The sequence below is a fragment of the Neofelis nebulosa genome, chromosome 6 (assembly GCF_028018385.1).
Source record: "Neofelis nebulosa isolate mNeoNeb1 chromosome 6, mNeoNeb1.pri, whole genome shotgun sequence".
NCBI classification, from domain to species: Eukaryota; Metazoa; Chordata; class Mammalia; order Carnivora; family Felidae; genus Neofelis; species Neofelis nebulosa.
Genome location: NC_080787.1, coordinates 8454304 through 8471649, shown reverse-complemented (window position 1 = coordinate 8471649; position 17346 = coordinate 8454304). Strand labels below are relative to the sequence as shown.

The window sequence follows — 17346 nt, the reverse complement described above, 5'->3', positions numbered from 1 at the left end:
CGCTGTGCTGGTGCCCGTTCTGCACCCTCCCCGGAGACACAGCCCGAGACGTGGTTTTCCATCTCCTTTCCTGACCAACATGTCGCCCCATCTGCCTTCTCGTGAATCCCATTGCGGACTGTTATGAAAGTGCCTCCACAAAGGGCAACGTAACACAGTACTGCCTGTAGGCTCGATCCCACAAACGGCAAATACGTTCGTGAAGAAATTACATCATTAAATCAGCTTCTGGTCAATGTCGTATCCTTGCTGGGTGATCAGGATGCTCTCGGTACACCCCTGGTTCATTGCCAAGAGGCTCACTACTGTTAGGGGTCCAGAAGTCGTTGAAAAGGCTGATCTCATCCCAGCTGTTGACTTGGGGGAAGAAATGGTTACCAGCCCGAAAAACTATGACTGAAAAGACCAGAGCTCACTCTAAATGGAGCCACCACACGGTGCAATGAAAGAACACGTCCCACCTTGCTTGGCCAGCTGGTTCAAGTAACTCTCTAGGTCGCTCACACCGTGGCTGGTGAAGTAACCGTAATACTGGAAAACGGTGATGACCTCCGAAGAGAGGCTGGAGGGGAGCAGAGGCTCAGCCTGGTCCAGGATTTGGGACACCAGGGTTCGAAACACTGTTTGGAAGGAGAAACACAAAGAGGCTTTGAAGTGCCACGAGCACTCATTCATCCACCTGTCTATCTTTGTACCGTGGGGTCCGGCAGAGCACAGTACGTGAGACGAGCTAGTCCTCAGTGAATAGCTGGATGATTGCTGGACGTACATATACATACCTGTGTAACTGCGTTGGGTCAAGAACAGAACACTGCCGGCACCCCCCCTGGTTGACTCATGCCCCCATCTCAGTCTGTAGATCCCCCCACCCCCACCACAGGTAACTAATAATCTGACTTCTATCACTAGGACTCAGCTTTACCTGTTCTTGAACATCATATAAACGGGATTATACAGTATATACTGTTTGTATCTGGTTCTTTTTACTCAATGAAATATTTGTGGGATTCACCTACATTGTTGCTTCCAGTTTATTCTTCTTAAAAATTGCTGTATAATAGCCTATTGTATGCCTGATGCTATAAATACACAATATATACATATATACAATATTACATACATACACATTATACACACACACACACATACACAACACATTTATTTTCTTGCTGGTGGGCATTTGAGTTGTTTCTGATTTTCAGTTCTTGTGAAGAAAGGTGCTATGAACCTTTTTTGTGACTATAAGCATCTATCTCCCTTGGCATATTTAGGAGCGGAATGGCTGGATCATAGGGTAGGTATATTTAGCTTTAGTAGAAATTGCCAAACTGTTTCCCGAGTGGTTCCACCATGGGACACGCTCCTGTTGGCAACATTTTAATGAAAAACATATACAGCCACCTAAACAGCAACACGGACGCACAGTGCTTTTAAAAGTCACCGCTGAGATTCTGAGTTGGAACACGTTCGTGCTCTTTCTTTTCTTAGAGTAGATGATGGACAGATGACGTCTTCTCCGGAGAGTCAGCCTTTTCTCCAGGGCTAGCTGCTGGGGAAGTGGTGAGGGGCAGCCCGCCAGTGCTCGCTCTCAAACCAAACGGCGGACCCCTTCCTCCCCGCCCCTGCCCTGTACCTGGGTCTGCGAGTCCCGGATATTCTCTGTTGACGGTTCTGGCAAAGCTGGCTTCCAGCTGCTTCATCACTCTGTCAGCAGAGCTGTGGTAGACCCCCACCGGGCTGCAGCACCTCGTCCAGAATGACAGCAAAGACAGCTTTTTGTGAAATTCTGGGATGGCTGGAAAAGAAGAGCAACCCCCACCCCCAACACACAGTTGGAACGAAGCAGATGAAGAGATGTGCCTGTTTGGGGGTGGGGCAGGCATCACTGGCCCCTCCCCCACCTTTTTTAAAGATGGTGGTTTTTAAAAGTTTTTTTAAATTTTTTTTTTTTTTTTTAATTTGAGAGAAAGAGAGAGAGCGAGCGGTGGAGGGGCAGAGAGAGAGGTGGGGACAGAGGATCCAAAGCAGGCTGTGTGTTGACAACAGAGAGCCTGATGCGGGGCTCGAACCCATGAACTGGGAGATCATAACCTGAGCCGAAGTCAGATGCTTAACCAACTGAGCCACCCAGGAGCCCCAAGACTATGGTTTTTACATAAAAAAAATATTTACTGATTTTGAGATACAGTGGGGGTGGAGGGGAAGAGAGAGAGAGAGGATCCCAAGCAGGCTCTGCACTGTCAGCACAGAGCCTGACACAGGGCTCAATCCCGTGAACTGTGAGATCAAGAGTTGGATGCTTAACGGACTGAGCCACTCAGGCGCCTCTAAATTTTCTTTTTTAAGTAGGTTCCACACCCAACGTGGGGCTTGAACTCATGACCCAGAGAACCACAGTCTCCTTGTTCCACCGAACGAGCCAGCCAGGCATCCCCTAAAGACTGTGGTTTAAAATTATTTTTTTAATGTTTATTTATTTTTGAGAAAGAGAGAGACAGAGCATGAGTGTGGGAGGGGCAGAGAGAGAGGGAGACACAGAATCTGAAGCGGGCTCCAGGCTCCGAGCTGTCAGCCGAGAGCCCGACGCCGGGCTGGAACCCACGAACCGTGAGATCATGACTTGAGCTGGAGTCGGCTGCTCGAGCAACTGTGCCACCCAGGCGCCCCTAAAGACTGTTTTTTAACTGGAACTACGAGATTCCTCTGTAGTTCGCAGATTTTCTAAAGGGCAAGGAACTTATGACCGGGAGCTCATCTAGCCCGGGCGGCAAAGAAAACACAGCAAAGGCAAAGCTGTTTGCTTTCGGTGAGAGAAAACCCAGCAGCCCTCCTCTCGGAAGATGCTCTCACCATCTCCCCCCCCGCCGTAACTTTCCTGCAAACCCGGCTACAGGATCAGAGAATCACCCCTCAGGAGATGTTTCTGAAGGGGCCGTAACACATCAGGAGGTGGGCTGGGGGAGTGTGACACCCGCCTGGGGGGGCCTCTCTGGCTGAAATGGCGAAGAGCACCGTGTAGGCAGCACACGGTCAGCGACCGTGGGGTCGTGACCTCATGCGGTTGGGACCATGAGGAGGTGCCTGGGAGCCGGGAGGACGCGAGTCACTTGCGTCCTCGGCTTCCTGTCCCCTTTTACGCCTCTCAGACACCTGCCGAGGTCACCGGCTCCCAGGAGGACTGGATGCGGGAGGCACAAATCTAAAACGGGAACCTACAGGGAGGTCTCTTCTAGGCTGGATCTGAGCGACCCAGAGAAGAGTCTGGCACCCCACTACCTCCACGGGATGTGTGCTGTGAACAAAGACCAAAACTCCTGTCTTTATAAAGAGCGCCGTGGCCAGACCACGCAAGTTCAAAGGCAGCTTCCCCACGTCAAGTTCTCCACCTAACCCTCTTGGAACCGGGGACTTTCCTGAGAGCCTGCCAGCGTATTTCTACCTTTTCCAAGGACAGCTGGGGAGTGTCCTGCCTTTGCCAGTCAGCTGCTGTGGGAGCTGTGTCTTCACCAGCAACACGGCACAAGCACGGTCCCGGTCGCCTGTCCCCCAAATGGAACCGCGCTGGCAGAAAAAGTCCGTGAGACTGCCTGCGAGGTGCACGCTGGTTCTGCTTAGACACGGGTGTCTGACTTCCGGAGGTGGGGGGCTGGCCCCACGGAAAAAACCGTGTTCTGCTGGTTCGACTCCAAAGGCTGAGGCGCAGTGTTAACGAGACGGAACCAGTCCATGCTGGTGGGCACTGGACACTGGCCATGCCTCCACTGTTATGCCTTCCTGCCGGCCCCACGGAGCAAGGGAGAGGCTGGGGGTGTGGCACACACGTGCTTACCTTCAATGACAGAACTGATGTTCCCTATGTTCTCATCGCTGACGGCTGACAGTTTCTCCATCACCTGGACTTGCCGAGAAAGCTTCTCCAAGAGGTTGCTCGCCACAAATGGGGTTTTACTCGAGAAAACAATTTGCTGATGAAACAAACGAAGCCGCCGTGTCAATCACGCCCACTGTCGTCAGCCGAGGTTTCCCGACCCAACCCCGTCCTTCCCCACACGGCCGTCACGCTAAATACACCTGCACGGTGTTCTGTGCCGGTGTGAGAACGTTCCTCGTTCTGTGCCAGTTACAACACCCGACGAAATCACACGTGTTTTTGTTGCCTCTCAACTTTTTCCGTGCCTGTATGGATTCTGGGATTTTTTCACTAATAGAGCCACAAGGTTATTATCAAGTTGAGGCTCTGTAAATCCTCTTTGAAACTTCGAAGGCATATTCAGGCTGCTTATCTGTGTGCTAACACAGATAAAAAAAGATTGCTTTCCCAAGTAGTAATTTTTCCCAGCACGGATTTCTTTCCTTGTTTTCAAGCTGGAAATGAAGAATGTGTGGTATAATAATCATGATTATAATCAAGGCTTTCTCATTCTAATTAACGAGTGCTGATTATGTACCAGGCACTGGTCTGAGCCCATGTATTAGCTCATGTCATTGCTTACCACCACCCTAGGAGGTGGGTACTGTTGATGTTCCATTTTATTGCTGGGGAAACTGAGGCACAGAGAGGTCCGGCAGCATGCCCAAGGCCACATAAATAGTAACTGATTTCATTTGAGTGCAGGTCACAAGAGTAAAGGGCATGAGAGAGGACAGAAGTCACTTGCTGCCTGAAGGTTCTAGACCTTTCTGTGTGCCTCAGAGACCTGTCCGGTCACCTGGTGGGTACGGATACAGGGAGCTGACCTGTACTGCCACCCTCCCCTGTCTAAACCATGTAGATTCTATGCACATATGATTTCCAATCTCCGAGCCTAGTGTAGCAATTATGTGCTGATGCCTTTCACATATGTAGATATGGTAGAAGTGAACTGACTTCAGGCATAACATATGGTCCACATGGGATGCCTGCTTTTTTCTCTTTGCAATTACATTCCGAATGAAGATGTAAACTCACCGATGCGGCAGTGGGTGTGAGCCAGAAATTACGTTTCTAATCCTTAATCCTTTACATCTCTGTATGTGTGCCTCTTCTGTTTTTTTGATGCTGATTTTCCCCACAGTGGGGCTGACTTGTTATGACCATGGTCTGGTCTGAGTATCGGGAAGAACACTGCACTGAATATTTTTAAATTTTTTTTAGTTTATTTATTTTTTGAGAGACAGACAGTGCACAGGGGAGGGGCAGAGAGAGAGAGAGAGAGAGAGAGAGAGAGAGAGAGAGAGAGAATCCCGAACAGGATCTGTGCACTGTCAGCACAGAGCCTGATGTAGGGCTCAAACTCACGAACTGCATTGCACTGAATATTGCTTGTCAATTAGTCTTTGAGAGAAAACATTCATTCCTTCATGGAAGAGAATTCTCTTATGTCTCACAAGATAATGACTTTACCTCTACAGTGCCAACAGGTAGTGTGCTCAGCACAGATCAGGCTCAGCAAGGATGAAGAGCTGTGAAAACCATCTTATTCAAGTGGTTGGATAGAGAATAGTTATAAGCAAACAACAACCCTTTCCCATTTTGGTCAGAAAAAAACCACTGGACCTTCTGCCAGATTGGTTGCCAGTAAATGGCTGGCAAATTCAACAGTCAACAGAAGAGATCAACTGGGATGTTGGCCAACCTAGCAGTAAGAGTCGTAATTGCCAACCAGTTTCCCATAGTGTCTGAGGTGACTCTGGGGTTGTTTGTTCATGGAGGAAAAGTATATTCTCCATCTCATCACAAGTGCATTATGGAAAAAGCACACTAACCCACTTCTGGCCTCTCTGGGACCCCACTCCTCCTTACCCTGCCTCTTGTCTGCCACTTGGTCCCATGCTGTTAGGAGCATGATTGATTGATTGATTGACTATTTATTTATTTATTTAAGTTTTGCACCCTTCCTGTCTGGCCAATCCCCCTGAAGACCATTACACATTTGCTTTCACATTCTCATCCTGTTCCCCACACATGCAAACAGGCTGGAGAAGACAAGCAACCAGGCGAGGAGGAAGTATTTAAGGAGATGCTTGGGGCAGGAGGTGGGGAGCACTTTGTTCAAGGGAGCTAACGCACTTCCTGCAACCAAAGAATTTCAAAATATCCGCTTCACTGTTGCAAAATCTTAACAGGTAAGTAGCCTGAAATGAGAAGAAAGACAAGTCCCATGGCGTCCCAGAACGAGCGCCTACCTGGCAACGATAATGGCCTCTGGAACTATTCTTTCTCGCTGCTAATACGTACTTATTCAAGATCTGGGAAACCGTGCTTATATCCTGCACCATTTCGCCTTTAGCCGTCCAGGTGGAGTGACAATATTCACACTACCGTGTGCCCTGTAACACTGGCTTTCGAAGTCCACCCATTTGTAGATGGCACAATGCAATTTTTTTTCCCTTAGTCATGTTACTCTTCTCTTTTGGCAAATGATTTGAAATCAAGAGCTAACCTATTGCATGTTCGAGTGCGGAGAGCTAGGTTTCAAGATAGAAAACCCAGGGTTCAGGGAGGATGGTCAGGGCCATCAGAACTTTCGAGTCGGCCCAAAGCGAAGCAGGCTTGTTCTCATATTCCTGAATGTTCATTTCTCTGGCAAAACTGAAAAAAGGCAGCACACATTCTTGGTGCATAAAGAGCCTGGGGTCTAAAACAAACATAGTCGCCGAGCCCACCTGAACGAGTTGGGTGCAATACTGAAGGTGTCTGACAATGGTGATGTCCAGGCTCTCATTTCCTGTGGTCAGGGGGAGGGGGCTTCCGGCCACACTGGTCCCGACTCCTGTGTCTTCTGTCAGCGCCTCGCTCAGGTGCCCCCTGGCCTCTGGGTGTACCGACCTGTAAGGGCTGAAGCAGGAAGGTGAGCGCAAAGTTAGCGGTTTCTTTCAGCGGGGAAACCCCAGGTCAACCCTACGAAGCTCCCAGAAGGCCCCAAGTAGCACCTACCGCAAAGAGGCTGTCGCTAGCCTACCTTGGAAAACCGAGAGACCTTTCAAAAGCTACTTCTTGATTCAGCCCAGTCACCAATGTGCCGTATTAAAAGATCACACAAACAAACTGCTTCCAGAATTTGCTTCTCAAGCACAGTGAATCAATGTTTAAAAAATTTTAATGTGTATTTATTTTTGAGAGAGAGAGAGCGAGAGTGAGAGCGAGAGTGAGAGCGAGAGAGAGCACAAGTGGGGAAGGGCCAGAGAGAGAGGGAGACACAGAATCCGAAGCAGGCTCCAGGCTCCGAGCTGTCAGCACAGAGCCTGACGTGGGTCTTGAACCCATGAACTGTGAGATCATGACCTGTGCTGAAGTCGGACGCTTAACAGACTGAGCCACCCAGCTGCCCCCAGCAGTGAACCATTTGTAAAGCAGGCTCACCAAGGAATCTGCTCTCATGGTGCACCTGTTACACTTTCTTGCTCTGGGGATGGGGCGCTTTGCCAAATATCCTGGGATTAAATTGTCCTCTATAGTTGTGGTTTCCCAAGAGCAATTCCATTAAGAAATAATGTCAAGGTGTTTTTTTTTTTTTTTTTTTTTTTTGGCCTCAGATCAATTGCTACTAGAAGAGAAGGAAAAAGGAAAACTGCCAACAGGAGGCATGATGTTCTACCCCAGACAAAGGCTAAAAGGCCTTTATTTGACTCTTCCAAGGCAGAGCTTGGTTCTGCCTCTCATACCTTGTTTACTCCCCGCTGGTGAACTGTCTAAACCTGGGATCGTGACGGGCACTTACGTTTACAAATAAATATGTTGCCTCTATGATCCAATTTTGTTCTTAAAATTAATCTGTGTGGGAAAGAGGGAAGAGCTGTCTCATTTCACACTGGGAGGACTGACGGGCAGAGGTGTTCCCCGTGGGGTCCTGTTCACACGGCTAGACAGCCACCGGGCAGCTGCTGGCTTCTGGGCTCCTGGCCTCCAGCCTCCATGATTTAAAGAGATCGTGAACCTGAGCTAAGAGGCACTGGACGCTTTACTCCACTGCACACCTGCCTCCAGGGGAAAGCACTGTGCCTGCATCCTGGCCATCAACACATATTTAATACACATGGGGGTGCCTGGGGGGCTCAGTTGGTTAAGCGTCCGACTCTTGGTTTTGGCTCAGGTCATGATCTCAGTTTCGTGAGTTCAAGCCCCGCATGGGGCTCTGTGCTGGCAACACGGAACCTGCTTGGGATTCTCTCTCTCTCTCTCTCTCTCTCTGCCCTTCCCCAACTTGTGCTATCTCTGTCTCTCTCAAAATAAATAAACTCAAAAAAAAAAAACACACAATTTTCACAATTTTCCCTAATACCACTGAGGACATATACTAAACTTGATCGATTCAGTCAATTTAACAGCAATGTTCTATAAAACGTACCAAATCTATGAGGTTTTTGTTGTTAAAATGCTTCTGAGAGCCAGAAGAACGAAGCTTAGACTGATGTCTGACTCTGACATATTATGTAACGAGGAGACAGATTTTTGGTTTTGCAGCATTTCACAAATTCGATCAAGTTGGAGAAATGTCAGCATAGAATGCAGGGGCATCGCTTAAACGTTGCATTCGTTTAGTAACTTTTGTTTGCCGTGTCCTCAGTTTGCTCAAAGCATAAATTCTAGTTCTCACTTTTTCTCTTCCTGGTTTTGGAAGAAGAAAGCCTCCAGGAACAAGAAAACCCCAAAACACTGACGTAACATCACCCACAGAGAGGTTTGTGATGGCGTAACTTGAAAACCTGTTTACATAACATGGCAAAAGTCAAGATGGTGAAAATCTGCCCTTTCCTTTGGGAAAGTGTGTGAGTGTGTGTGTGTAGTGAAGGTGAGCATATTCCACTGTGCTTGGTTTGCTTCGTTCAAGTTACAAAATGGACCCCAGACACTAGTGCCAAAGACAAGGTGTGGCCGCACACGGAAGGCTGATGGAGAAGGTGACAACAATCCCCCTTCCTCTTCCCTTCCCTCCCCAGAGAAGGCCTCATTCTCCACCTGCTGGGCTGCAGAAGCAGAAGAAATCGTTATCAGTTATTGGTCATCCCTGTTACATTCTGAGGCAATTATGTGCCTGGACTTAAACCTGGCATTGACGTGTGCACGGATGAGGTTAACGTACAGCAACTTTGCCAAAGGGAGCAAGAGATACAGGGGTGGAAAAAGCAAAGCACAACACAATGAAGACATAAGAAATAAGACACGCAAAGAGAGGAGAACCAGCTACAGGTGGATCATCCAGCAAGAGTTCTCCAGACACATAGCACGCTTAGTTAATTTGGAATTCATTGCACTGGGGGCAAGTTGTCGACCCCCGGAGCCTCCAAGATATCGGTGTGCACAAAACACATGCCCATACAAAAGTTTCCCCTTTATTGACAGCGAAGAAAGGTGATTCATTTTCCCTTCGACAACACAAGAGAGGTGAACGACATTTAAAAATAAGAGGGAATTGAAAGCCAGCTGGTCATTCATGTAGGGAGTTTTCTCTTCCTGGAGATGCGCACGGGTCCCGTCTGAGAGTAACAAAGAACCACTGTTCAGAAGAGAGGTAAGCGGACGCTGACTTCACACTTACCTATTTTTCTCCATCTCAGTGTCTGAAAATACCGAGTCCGTGCCTCCTCCAACAGTACAAACCTCATCACCATCCTCCTCCTCGTCAAAATCAGAGGTGTTCAGGAAATCAAAGCTTTCTAAAGCACTTTCGACTGTAAGACTTAAACTGGAAGACCGGCTGCGGTTTCCGGCTGGCTTACACTGCAAAGGCAGAAGGCATCGGGGAGAAGGTCAACATATCCAGAAGCAGAAACACAACAGGCAACACTCGATCTGAGATGCGACACTTTCTTTTTTTCCAAGCTTTTATTTTTTGTTGTTGTTGGCATTTAAAAAAAAATGCATTTAAAATCTTCGCATTAAAAAAAAAAACAAAACTACAACGATGGATTAAATGACACAGGATCTGGGATTTGTTCCAAAATGATCTAGAGGGAAATAAGCGGGGAGGAGAACAGACGGAACAAGACTGGCCGTGAGCTGACATCGTGGAAGCTGGGGGATGGGCGCACTGGGAGCTGTTACAGGATTCTCTCTACCTCTGCTTGAAAGTTTTTTAAGAAATTTTTTATTTAAAAAATTTAATGTTTTTATTTATTTTTGAGACAGAGAGAGACAGAGCAGGAGCAGGGAAGGGGCAGAGAGAGAGGGAGACCCAGAATCTGAAGCAGGCTCCAGGCTCTGAGCTGTCAGCACAGAGCCCGACGCGGGGCTCGAACTCACGGACTGCGAGATCGTGACCTGAGCTGAAGTCGGACGCTCAACCGACTGAGCCACCCGGGCACCCCTACTTCTGCTTGAAAGTTTAGAATAAAAAGTTGAGAAAACATTACAGCCCAGAAAGCCTTGGGAAACGGAACTGCCATACCCCTCTGCCTGGAGCTCAACTCCAAAGAAAATACAACCAGCAGACAAATCTAGAGAGTCACGGAGTCCGTGCCAAATAGTAACCAATCTGTAACGTGTGCAGTGTCCCGAGACAGGAGCTGACTGCCCAAGGAACCTGTTCTAAAGGATTAAAAAAAAAAACCCAACCCCAGGAAGAGAAAACTACTCAAACTCAGACTTAACTCATACTCCCTAGGCAAGTGGACTTCAATATTAATTTTACATTCACGGCATATCATTTTCTTTGAGTGCTGAGGAGAAAAGGAAGGGTACAGGCCCAGCAAGAAGGGTCCCTGCTTCCTCTCCGGAACAAATCCCGTCACTTCCGTGACTGGGCCCTGGGATACTGTGGGCAAACCCATCCTAGGGCCTGGGGAATTCTGTATTGCTAGACACAGACAGAAGCAAGACAAACAGCGTAACGCCAGTTGCTACGGGCACAGAGATGGAAAGAAGTCCTTCCAAATATTCAAGAGGACGGACGCTGGGGCGGACTGAACGGGACAAGTCTTGTGAGTCACAAGAACTACATGTCCACCCTCTCAGGCTCTCCTCGCTGACTTCGCAACACAAGGCAGGCAGCGCCTCGCAGAGAGCTGTCTCTGATTGTCAAGATGGCACAAAAGCACGGGGGAAACCGCCTTTCGGTCTTTTAAATCAGAGTTGTTTCCTTCACCCTCAGTGATCTCCGTCCCAGGGGCAGCATCATTTAGTTTCTGATCCTCAAGAGGCTTTAGCATCCTAGGAATGTGAAGGGGGGGAGAAAAGAGAAAGCTTTGTCCAGCTGACGCTTTAATTCTGGCTGGATCTAAAGCCATTTTCCCCAGCCCTCAACTCGAATGCTGTTTTCAGTCTCAGACAGATAGAAGGAGCCGGTCCAGACTCAACCCACCTCTAGGGTCTTCGTTCTTAAGGAGCTATCTGCTGAACTTGACCTGGCACGGTATGGATGCGTTTACATATCGATCATAACGAAGGGAGGGACAGTAAAGGATTTTAGAGGCAGGACCGTTCTGGAACAACAGCAGATTGAAATAACACTCTGGAAAGAAATCTGTGACCCCCAGGTTTTTATAAGACTAACAGATGGGGTGCTTAGTGTTTCCTGGTGGGCCCAGATACTTCTCAGCAATCCAGATGTCTGGAAATGGGAACTGGTATCTCCACTTGCTTTCTCGAAGGCATCTGCGAGAGGTGGGGTCAGTTGTCTTTAAATTGAACACCTTTCGCCCACTAAGCAAAGCTGGTCACCTATGCAGATAAGAGCTTGTTGGGGGGTTAGAAGATGTTTTCACTGGAGTACTAGGCAAGCAGCATGAACACACGGGTCCTGAACTGGCACTTTTATGTTTTACAAAAGGCAGATTCAGGGCGTCCTCTCAGAGGCTATACCAACAACTGAATTAGTCCGTCATGGGCACTAGACGATCTGCGGAGTTGGGATTGAAGTCTCATCTGCCCTGGGGACAAATCCCCCTCCAAGCTAGGGGAGCACGACTGAGAAGGCTAAGAGAGTCAGAGAAGCCTTGGAAATGTGTGGAAATGTACTTCCCACAGGCCACTGAGAAGACCACATCTCAAAAACAGTCATTCCAAGGGACACAACAGCCTTCTGTGGGTGGAATCTCGGCTCTCCACTGGCACCTTATTTTCAAGCCTATTTTATAGCACAGGTCACCAAAGAATTGCTGTTTCCTGGAAAAGGACCCGATTTCTTTCCTGTGTGGCAACCTTAGAGTAGCAAAGGACACAGAAGTGGCGTGGGATTCGGGACAAAATCAGGTCCTGTCTTCTTGTGCAGTGTTTTCAAAAGTTCAATCTGTATGCCCAGTGGAAACATACATTCCGGTGTAGCAACAATGATCCCATCGTTAGGAACCCCAGCCTGTGCGGAGATCATCCCTCTTGCTCTCTGCTCCCACCATGTCCACACTGAGCTGTCTGATCAGGAACAGGGTTGAGAAGGACATCTCTGGTGGACTTGGGGGTCCCTGGCTTCTAGAACACAGCAGATGACGATTGGTGCTGGATCTATCTCAGATTCCGACTCACTGGTTGGGACGAGTCTGGAGAAAGGACTCTTTGGAGGCAGTGCCCAGGGATGGCGGGGAGGCCTGTGGCGGGGGGGGGGGGGGGGAGTGCGGAGGGGAGAGACCCATGGCTCCACCCATGCCTAAGTCTTGATCAGTCAGGAAGGGATCCTATCCAGTAGCATCCCAGTGACATTATGATCATCAAAATGCCTCCGTTTCACATCACATCACATCACATCACATGGGTTTACAGTGACTAACTCTGGGACCAAAGGGGCTCAGCCACTCCTCAGAGCTGTTTAATTTAACTCCTGATCGTCTTAGGTACGTCGATCTGTTGTGAGGAAAAACGAAACTTAACCCGTGCTACCGGGGTGGAAAAGTCAGCGCCAAAGGATGGTTATCTATCGGTCAGGGAAAGATAGATACGCAACTTTGCACAGAAGCTGGCCTCAGACGCCTCTCTCCAAACCTAGTCTGGTTTCCCTGAAACGGTACTTACTTTCAGAATATCATCCAAATGCTTGACTTCTTGGTTCAGATCCTGAAACTCCTTATACTGCTCCTTGTGGGGCTCCAGCGCAAGGAAAAGCCCGCTGAAGGCGTCCTCCAAGCTTCCGTCCAGGAAGGATCGACAGCCTTCGGATTCTCCGCTGACCGAGCCCTCGGAGAGCAGCCTGTCCGCGGCCGCGGGCGCCTCGGCCGAGGTCAGCCTCTTCACCAGCTGCTTCGTGAGGTTTCCTTCAAAAGTGTCCAGTTCGACCGGCTTGAGCTCGGACGCCTCGTCGGACTCCCGCAGGAGCGCCTCGGCCACCTCCTTCTCCAGGAACAGGCGCTCCGGCCCGGCACCTGCCGCCGCTCGGCGCTCCGGGGGGCTCCTGGGCCCGGCTGGGGGCTCCTCCGGGGGCGGCTTGGCCTCCCGGCCCTCTCGCGAGGAGTTTCTGGAAGATGCTGAGCCGGAGCCTTCCGTGCCCTCGTTGTGGGAGGACGGGCCGCTGGGGCTCAGCTCTGCGGGGGTGATGGTGATTTCGGGGTTTGCCGCACCTGCGCTGGAGAGAGAGCCCGCTGGGTCCGGGGGGAGGGCGCAGTCCTCGTTGGGCAGGTCACCGAAGCTGAGAGACAGTGGCGTTTTCTCCTCAGCGGCCTTGCCGTTTTCAAAGACGTCATCGGGTAGATTAGACTGTGGATAAAAGGCTTCTCGTTATTATTTAAAAAATTTTTAATGTTTCTTTATTTTTGAGAGAAAGAGTCAGGGAGTGAGCAGGGGAGGGGCAGAGAGAGAGGGAGACAGAATCTGAAGCAGGCTCCAGGCTCTGAGCTGTCGGCACAGAGCCCGACGCGGGGCTCGCACTCGTGAACCGTGTGTGTGATCATGACCTGAGTCAGACGCTGAACCGACTGAGCCACCCGGGAGCCCTGACACCATTATTTTTAAATACAAATTATATGCTTGGTGTGGCTTGTGTGCAGACAAGATACGAGATCATTAAAATAAACAACCGGAACTTTCATGATATTAATGTTTCATTTGTTGACTGTGTGTGTGTGTGTGTGTGTGGCTGTGCGTGTGTGTGGTTGTGTGTGTGGTTGTGCGTGTGTGTGTGGTTGTGTGTGTGGTAGTATGTGTGTATGTTTGTGGTTTGTGTTGTGTGTGGTTATGTGTGGTTGTATGTGTGTGTGTGTGTGGCAGTGTGTGAATGTGTGTGTGGTTGTGTGTATGTGTGTGGTTGTATATGTGTGGTTGTGTATTTGTGTGTGGTTGTATGTGTGTGTGGTTTGTGTGTGCGGCTGTGTGTGTGTGGCTGTGTATTTGTATGTGGTTGTATGTGTGTGGCTGTATGTGTGTGTGGTGGTATGTGTGTGGTTGTGTGTGTGTGTGGTTGTGTGGTTTGTGTGTGTGTGGTTGTGTATTTGTATGTGGCTGTATGTGTGTGGTTGTATGTGTGTGTGGTTGTGTGTATGTGTGATTTGCGTGTGGTGTGTGTGTGTGGTTGTGTGTGTGGGGTTGTGTATGTGTGGTTTGTGTGTGTGTGGTTGTGTATTTGTATGTGGCTGTACGTGTGTGGTTGTATGTGTGTGTGGTTGTGTGTATGTGTGATTTGCGTGTGGTGTGTGTGTGTGGTGTGTGTGTGTGGTTGTGAGTGTGGTTGTACGTGTGTGTGTGGTAGTATGTGTGTATGTTTGTGGTTTGTGTTGTGTGTGGTTATGTGTGGTTGTATGTGTATGTGTGTGTGTGTGGCAGTGTGTGAATGTGTGTGTGGTTGTGTGTATGTGTGACTTGTGTGTGGTTGTGTGTGTGTGTGTGTGGTTGTGTGTGGTAGTATGTGTGTGTGTTTGTGGTTTGTGTGTGTGTGTGTGGTTATGTGTGGTTGTATGTGTGTGGTAGTGTGTGTATGTGTGTGTGGTTGTGTGTATGTGTATGGTTGTGTGTGTGTGATTGTATATGTGTGGTTGTGTATTTGTGTGTGGTTGTATGTGTGTGTGGTTGTGTGTGGGTGTATTGCGTGTGCATGGTTGTGTGTGTGACTTGTGTGTGGTTGTATGTGTGTGTGGTTGTGTGTATGTGTGATTTGCGTGTGGTTGTGTGTGTGTGTGGTTGTGTGTGTGTGTGTGGTTGTGCATGTGTGGTTGTATGTGTGTGTGCGTGGTTGTGTGTATGTGTGACTTGTGTGTGGTTGTATGTGTGTGTGTCTGTGTATGTGTGGTTGTGTGTGTGTGTGTGTGTGGTTGTGTTGTGTGGCAAGAGAAAACAAAGCTCTTAGAAAGGACTTCTGGTGTTGAATCTAGGTGAAAGTTCATTAGACTATTCTTGGGTTTAACATTTTCAAAAGAAAAGGGTGGGGGAGGGGAGACAAACGAGCCTGTTTCCTAAAACGCAGGATCTCACAATATTTGGCAGCTGTACTTATGAATAATGCTACCAATTTTGGGGGGGAGGCATTTATCTTAAAAGACTTTACAACATTCATGCTATTTCACTCAAAAGACGGGATGCTTTGTTCTGCTTCAATTCTCATAGATTATTTTAGAAGAATCTCTACCCACAAATCCAAGCCCTTGAAAATGTTCTCTTAATTCGGTAACCATGCCACAAATAACTGAGGCCAGAAATACACTGGCATAGCTTCTGTAAAAACGGGAGACTAATAAACTTGAACATCTCCCGCGATTGCACAGCCAGAGCTGTGTCTAGAAACAGCGAGTCCTCTTGTCGAGCCCACCCGGGCTGGGTCAAGTACACTCTGTGATCCATGAAGCAGAGCTCAGAAGGGGGAGAGGTTCCAAATATCCAGGTAACCAAGATAATTACTTTATGCGGGCATTAAAATGATTTCTAAGTCAGTTTTCCCTACGTTGCGGTCCGTGCGGGGTCTCGGTACCAAATGCTGCTCCGTGGAAAAAGTTTTCTGGGTATTTGGGACCAGCTCTTTCAAAATGGATCATTTCTCCTGGGTTCTGGATTTGATATTCTAGGTAAATGGTTAAGTACCACACTCATGCCTAATTACATGTAAAGCAAGGAATTACCATCATAGTTCTGGGAAACAAAACGTTCCAGCCAGTGAAATGGGAGCGGACGGAAAGGGAGCCCCTGTCCTCCCCAGCCGTGTCTCTGGTCCCCTCGCTGCTGGGCTGGGGCCGCCAGATGCCAGCACGTGCAGTCAGTTCAACCCAAACTTTCTATTCTCATCTGGTTAACCACAGGGTGAGCTGTGTCACTGGGGCACTCCAGGAACCTCTGCAGCTCAGTTTTGCCTCTAAAGAACGTTTTCTTCCGTGAATGGTCCCCGAGCGTGCTGCTCAGGGTCCTGGGGGTGCAGGGGCGGGAGTGGGCGGAGTTCTGGGAACCCCCCCAGGAGCCGCGAAGCAGCAGGTGGGCCCCCTGGGCTCTGGGGCTTGTCTCCTTCGGTGTCCTCTGTCCTCTGTCTGCCCCCCCCCCCCCCCGCACCTTACCCCTCTAGGAGAGACAAAGGGGGAGCTTCTGGTAGGATTGGAAAAGGGCTACCCCCTGGACTTCCTCCGAGGAGATCCCTCAGGCATCTCACAGAACCCCCGGGGCCCTGGCCGCACTGGGGGACGAGGGAGGCACTGGCTAAGGCAGGGGGTTGCTCCATCAGGATTCTTGCGGAAATTCCGAAGTCCTCACCAGCCGTTTCTCTCGGGCCTCATGTTCCCAAACCCAACGTGCACCTATACGAGTGGCCAAGGTTGAGTTAGACAAAGCCGAGGTGCTCTGCTCAAGGGGACTCCCGGTGTGCCAAGGGGAGCCTATAAACGGGCACACGACAGTATGAGCGCGTGTGCGATAACTGAGGTGTGACACAACAAGGCAGGACCCCCGCACGGGGATGGCTGCTGCCTGGGGAACAGGGGGTCCCAGAGCTCAGCCCTGGGGGGGCGGAGGCGAGGAGGAGGGAGTGCATTCGAGAAGGAACGTTGTGTGCGCAAATATGGCAGCTCGCGAAGGGTGTGGTGGGGTTGGAGAGCGGTGGGGAGGTCAAGGGGCTCAGGCAGAGGACGAAGAGCGGTCAATGGCAGGCGTGGAAAGCCGGGCTGAGGAAGAGCCGCTCTGAGGCGTCTGCCTTTATCCAAAAGGCTATAGGAAGCCATCAAACTCTTGTTTAAATTATGCTATTAAGATCTCTACCAACTCCCTCCACAACTTAAAGCAGGCGAACATGGATATACACGTGATATCCGTGGTTACGTATACAATTGTATCTGCTATATCGTTTTTGGGTCCATGTGTTCAGGCACATTTTCCTTACACGATCTTTCCGTTTTCCTCGGAAACTCCACTACTTTAGTCTGGTCCTTGTCACCTGGGATTTGTAATTCAACGAATTAGATGCAATTGTTATGATCATTAACCAGAAAACTTTTTAGTCCTTTCCTTTCTGGACATTCAAAGATGACTCCCCCCCG

At 49.3% G+C, this 17346-nt stretch overlaps 1 protein-coding gene across 10 annotated transcripts in view; it reads right to left on the bottom strand.

Moving 5' to 3' along the window:
• RIPOR2 (RHO family interacting cell polarization regulator 2) overlaps positions 1-17346 on the bottom strand; it is a 234576-nt gene that overhangs the window by 17912 nt on the left and 199318 nt on the right. For 8 of the 10 annotated variants that reach the window (XM_058732823.1, XM_058732827.1, XM_058732825.1 and 5 more), the window contains 6 exons: positions 12923-13600; positions 9519-9700; positions 6646-6817; positions 3830-3965; positions 1634-1795; positions 462-620 (listed from right to left, as the gene is read on the bottom strand). In XM_058732823.1, the coding sequence (XP_058588806.1) occupies positions 462-620; positions 1634-1795; positions 3830-3965; positions 6646-6817; positions 9519-9700; positions 12923-13600 (1489 nt within the window). Of the gene's footprint in view, positions 1-461; positions 621-1633; positions 1796-3829; positions 3966-6645; positions 6818-9518; positions 9701-9821; positions 11129-12913; positions 13601-17346 lie in introns of those variants that run through there. The other 2 variants (XM_058732833.1, XM_058732831.1) reach the window with 2 other exon arrangements.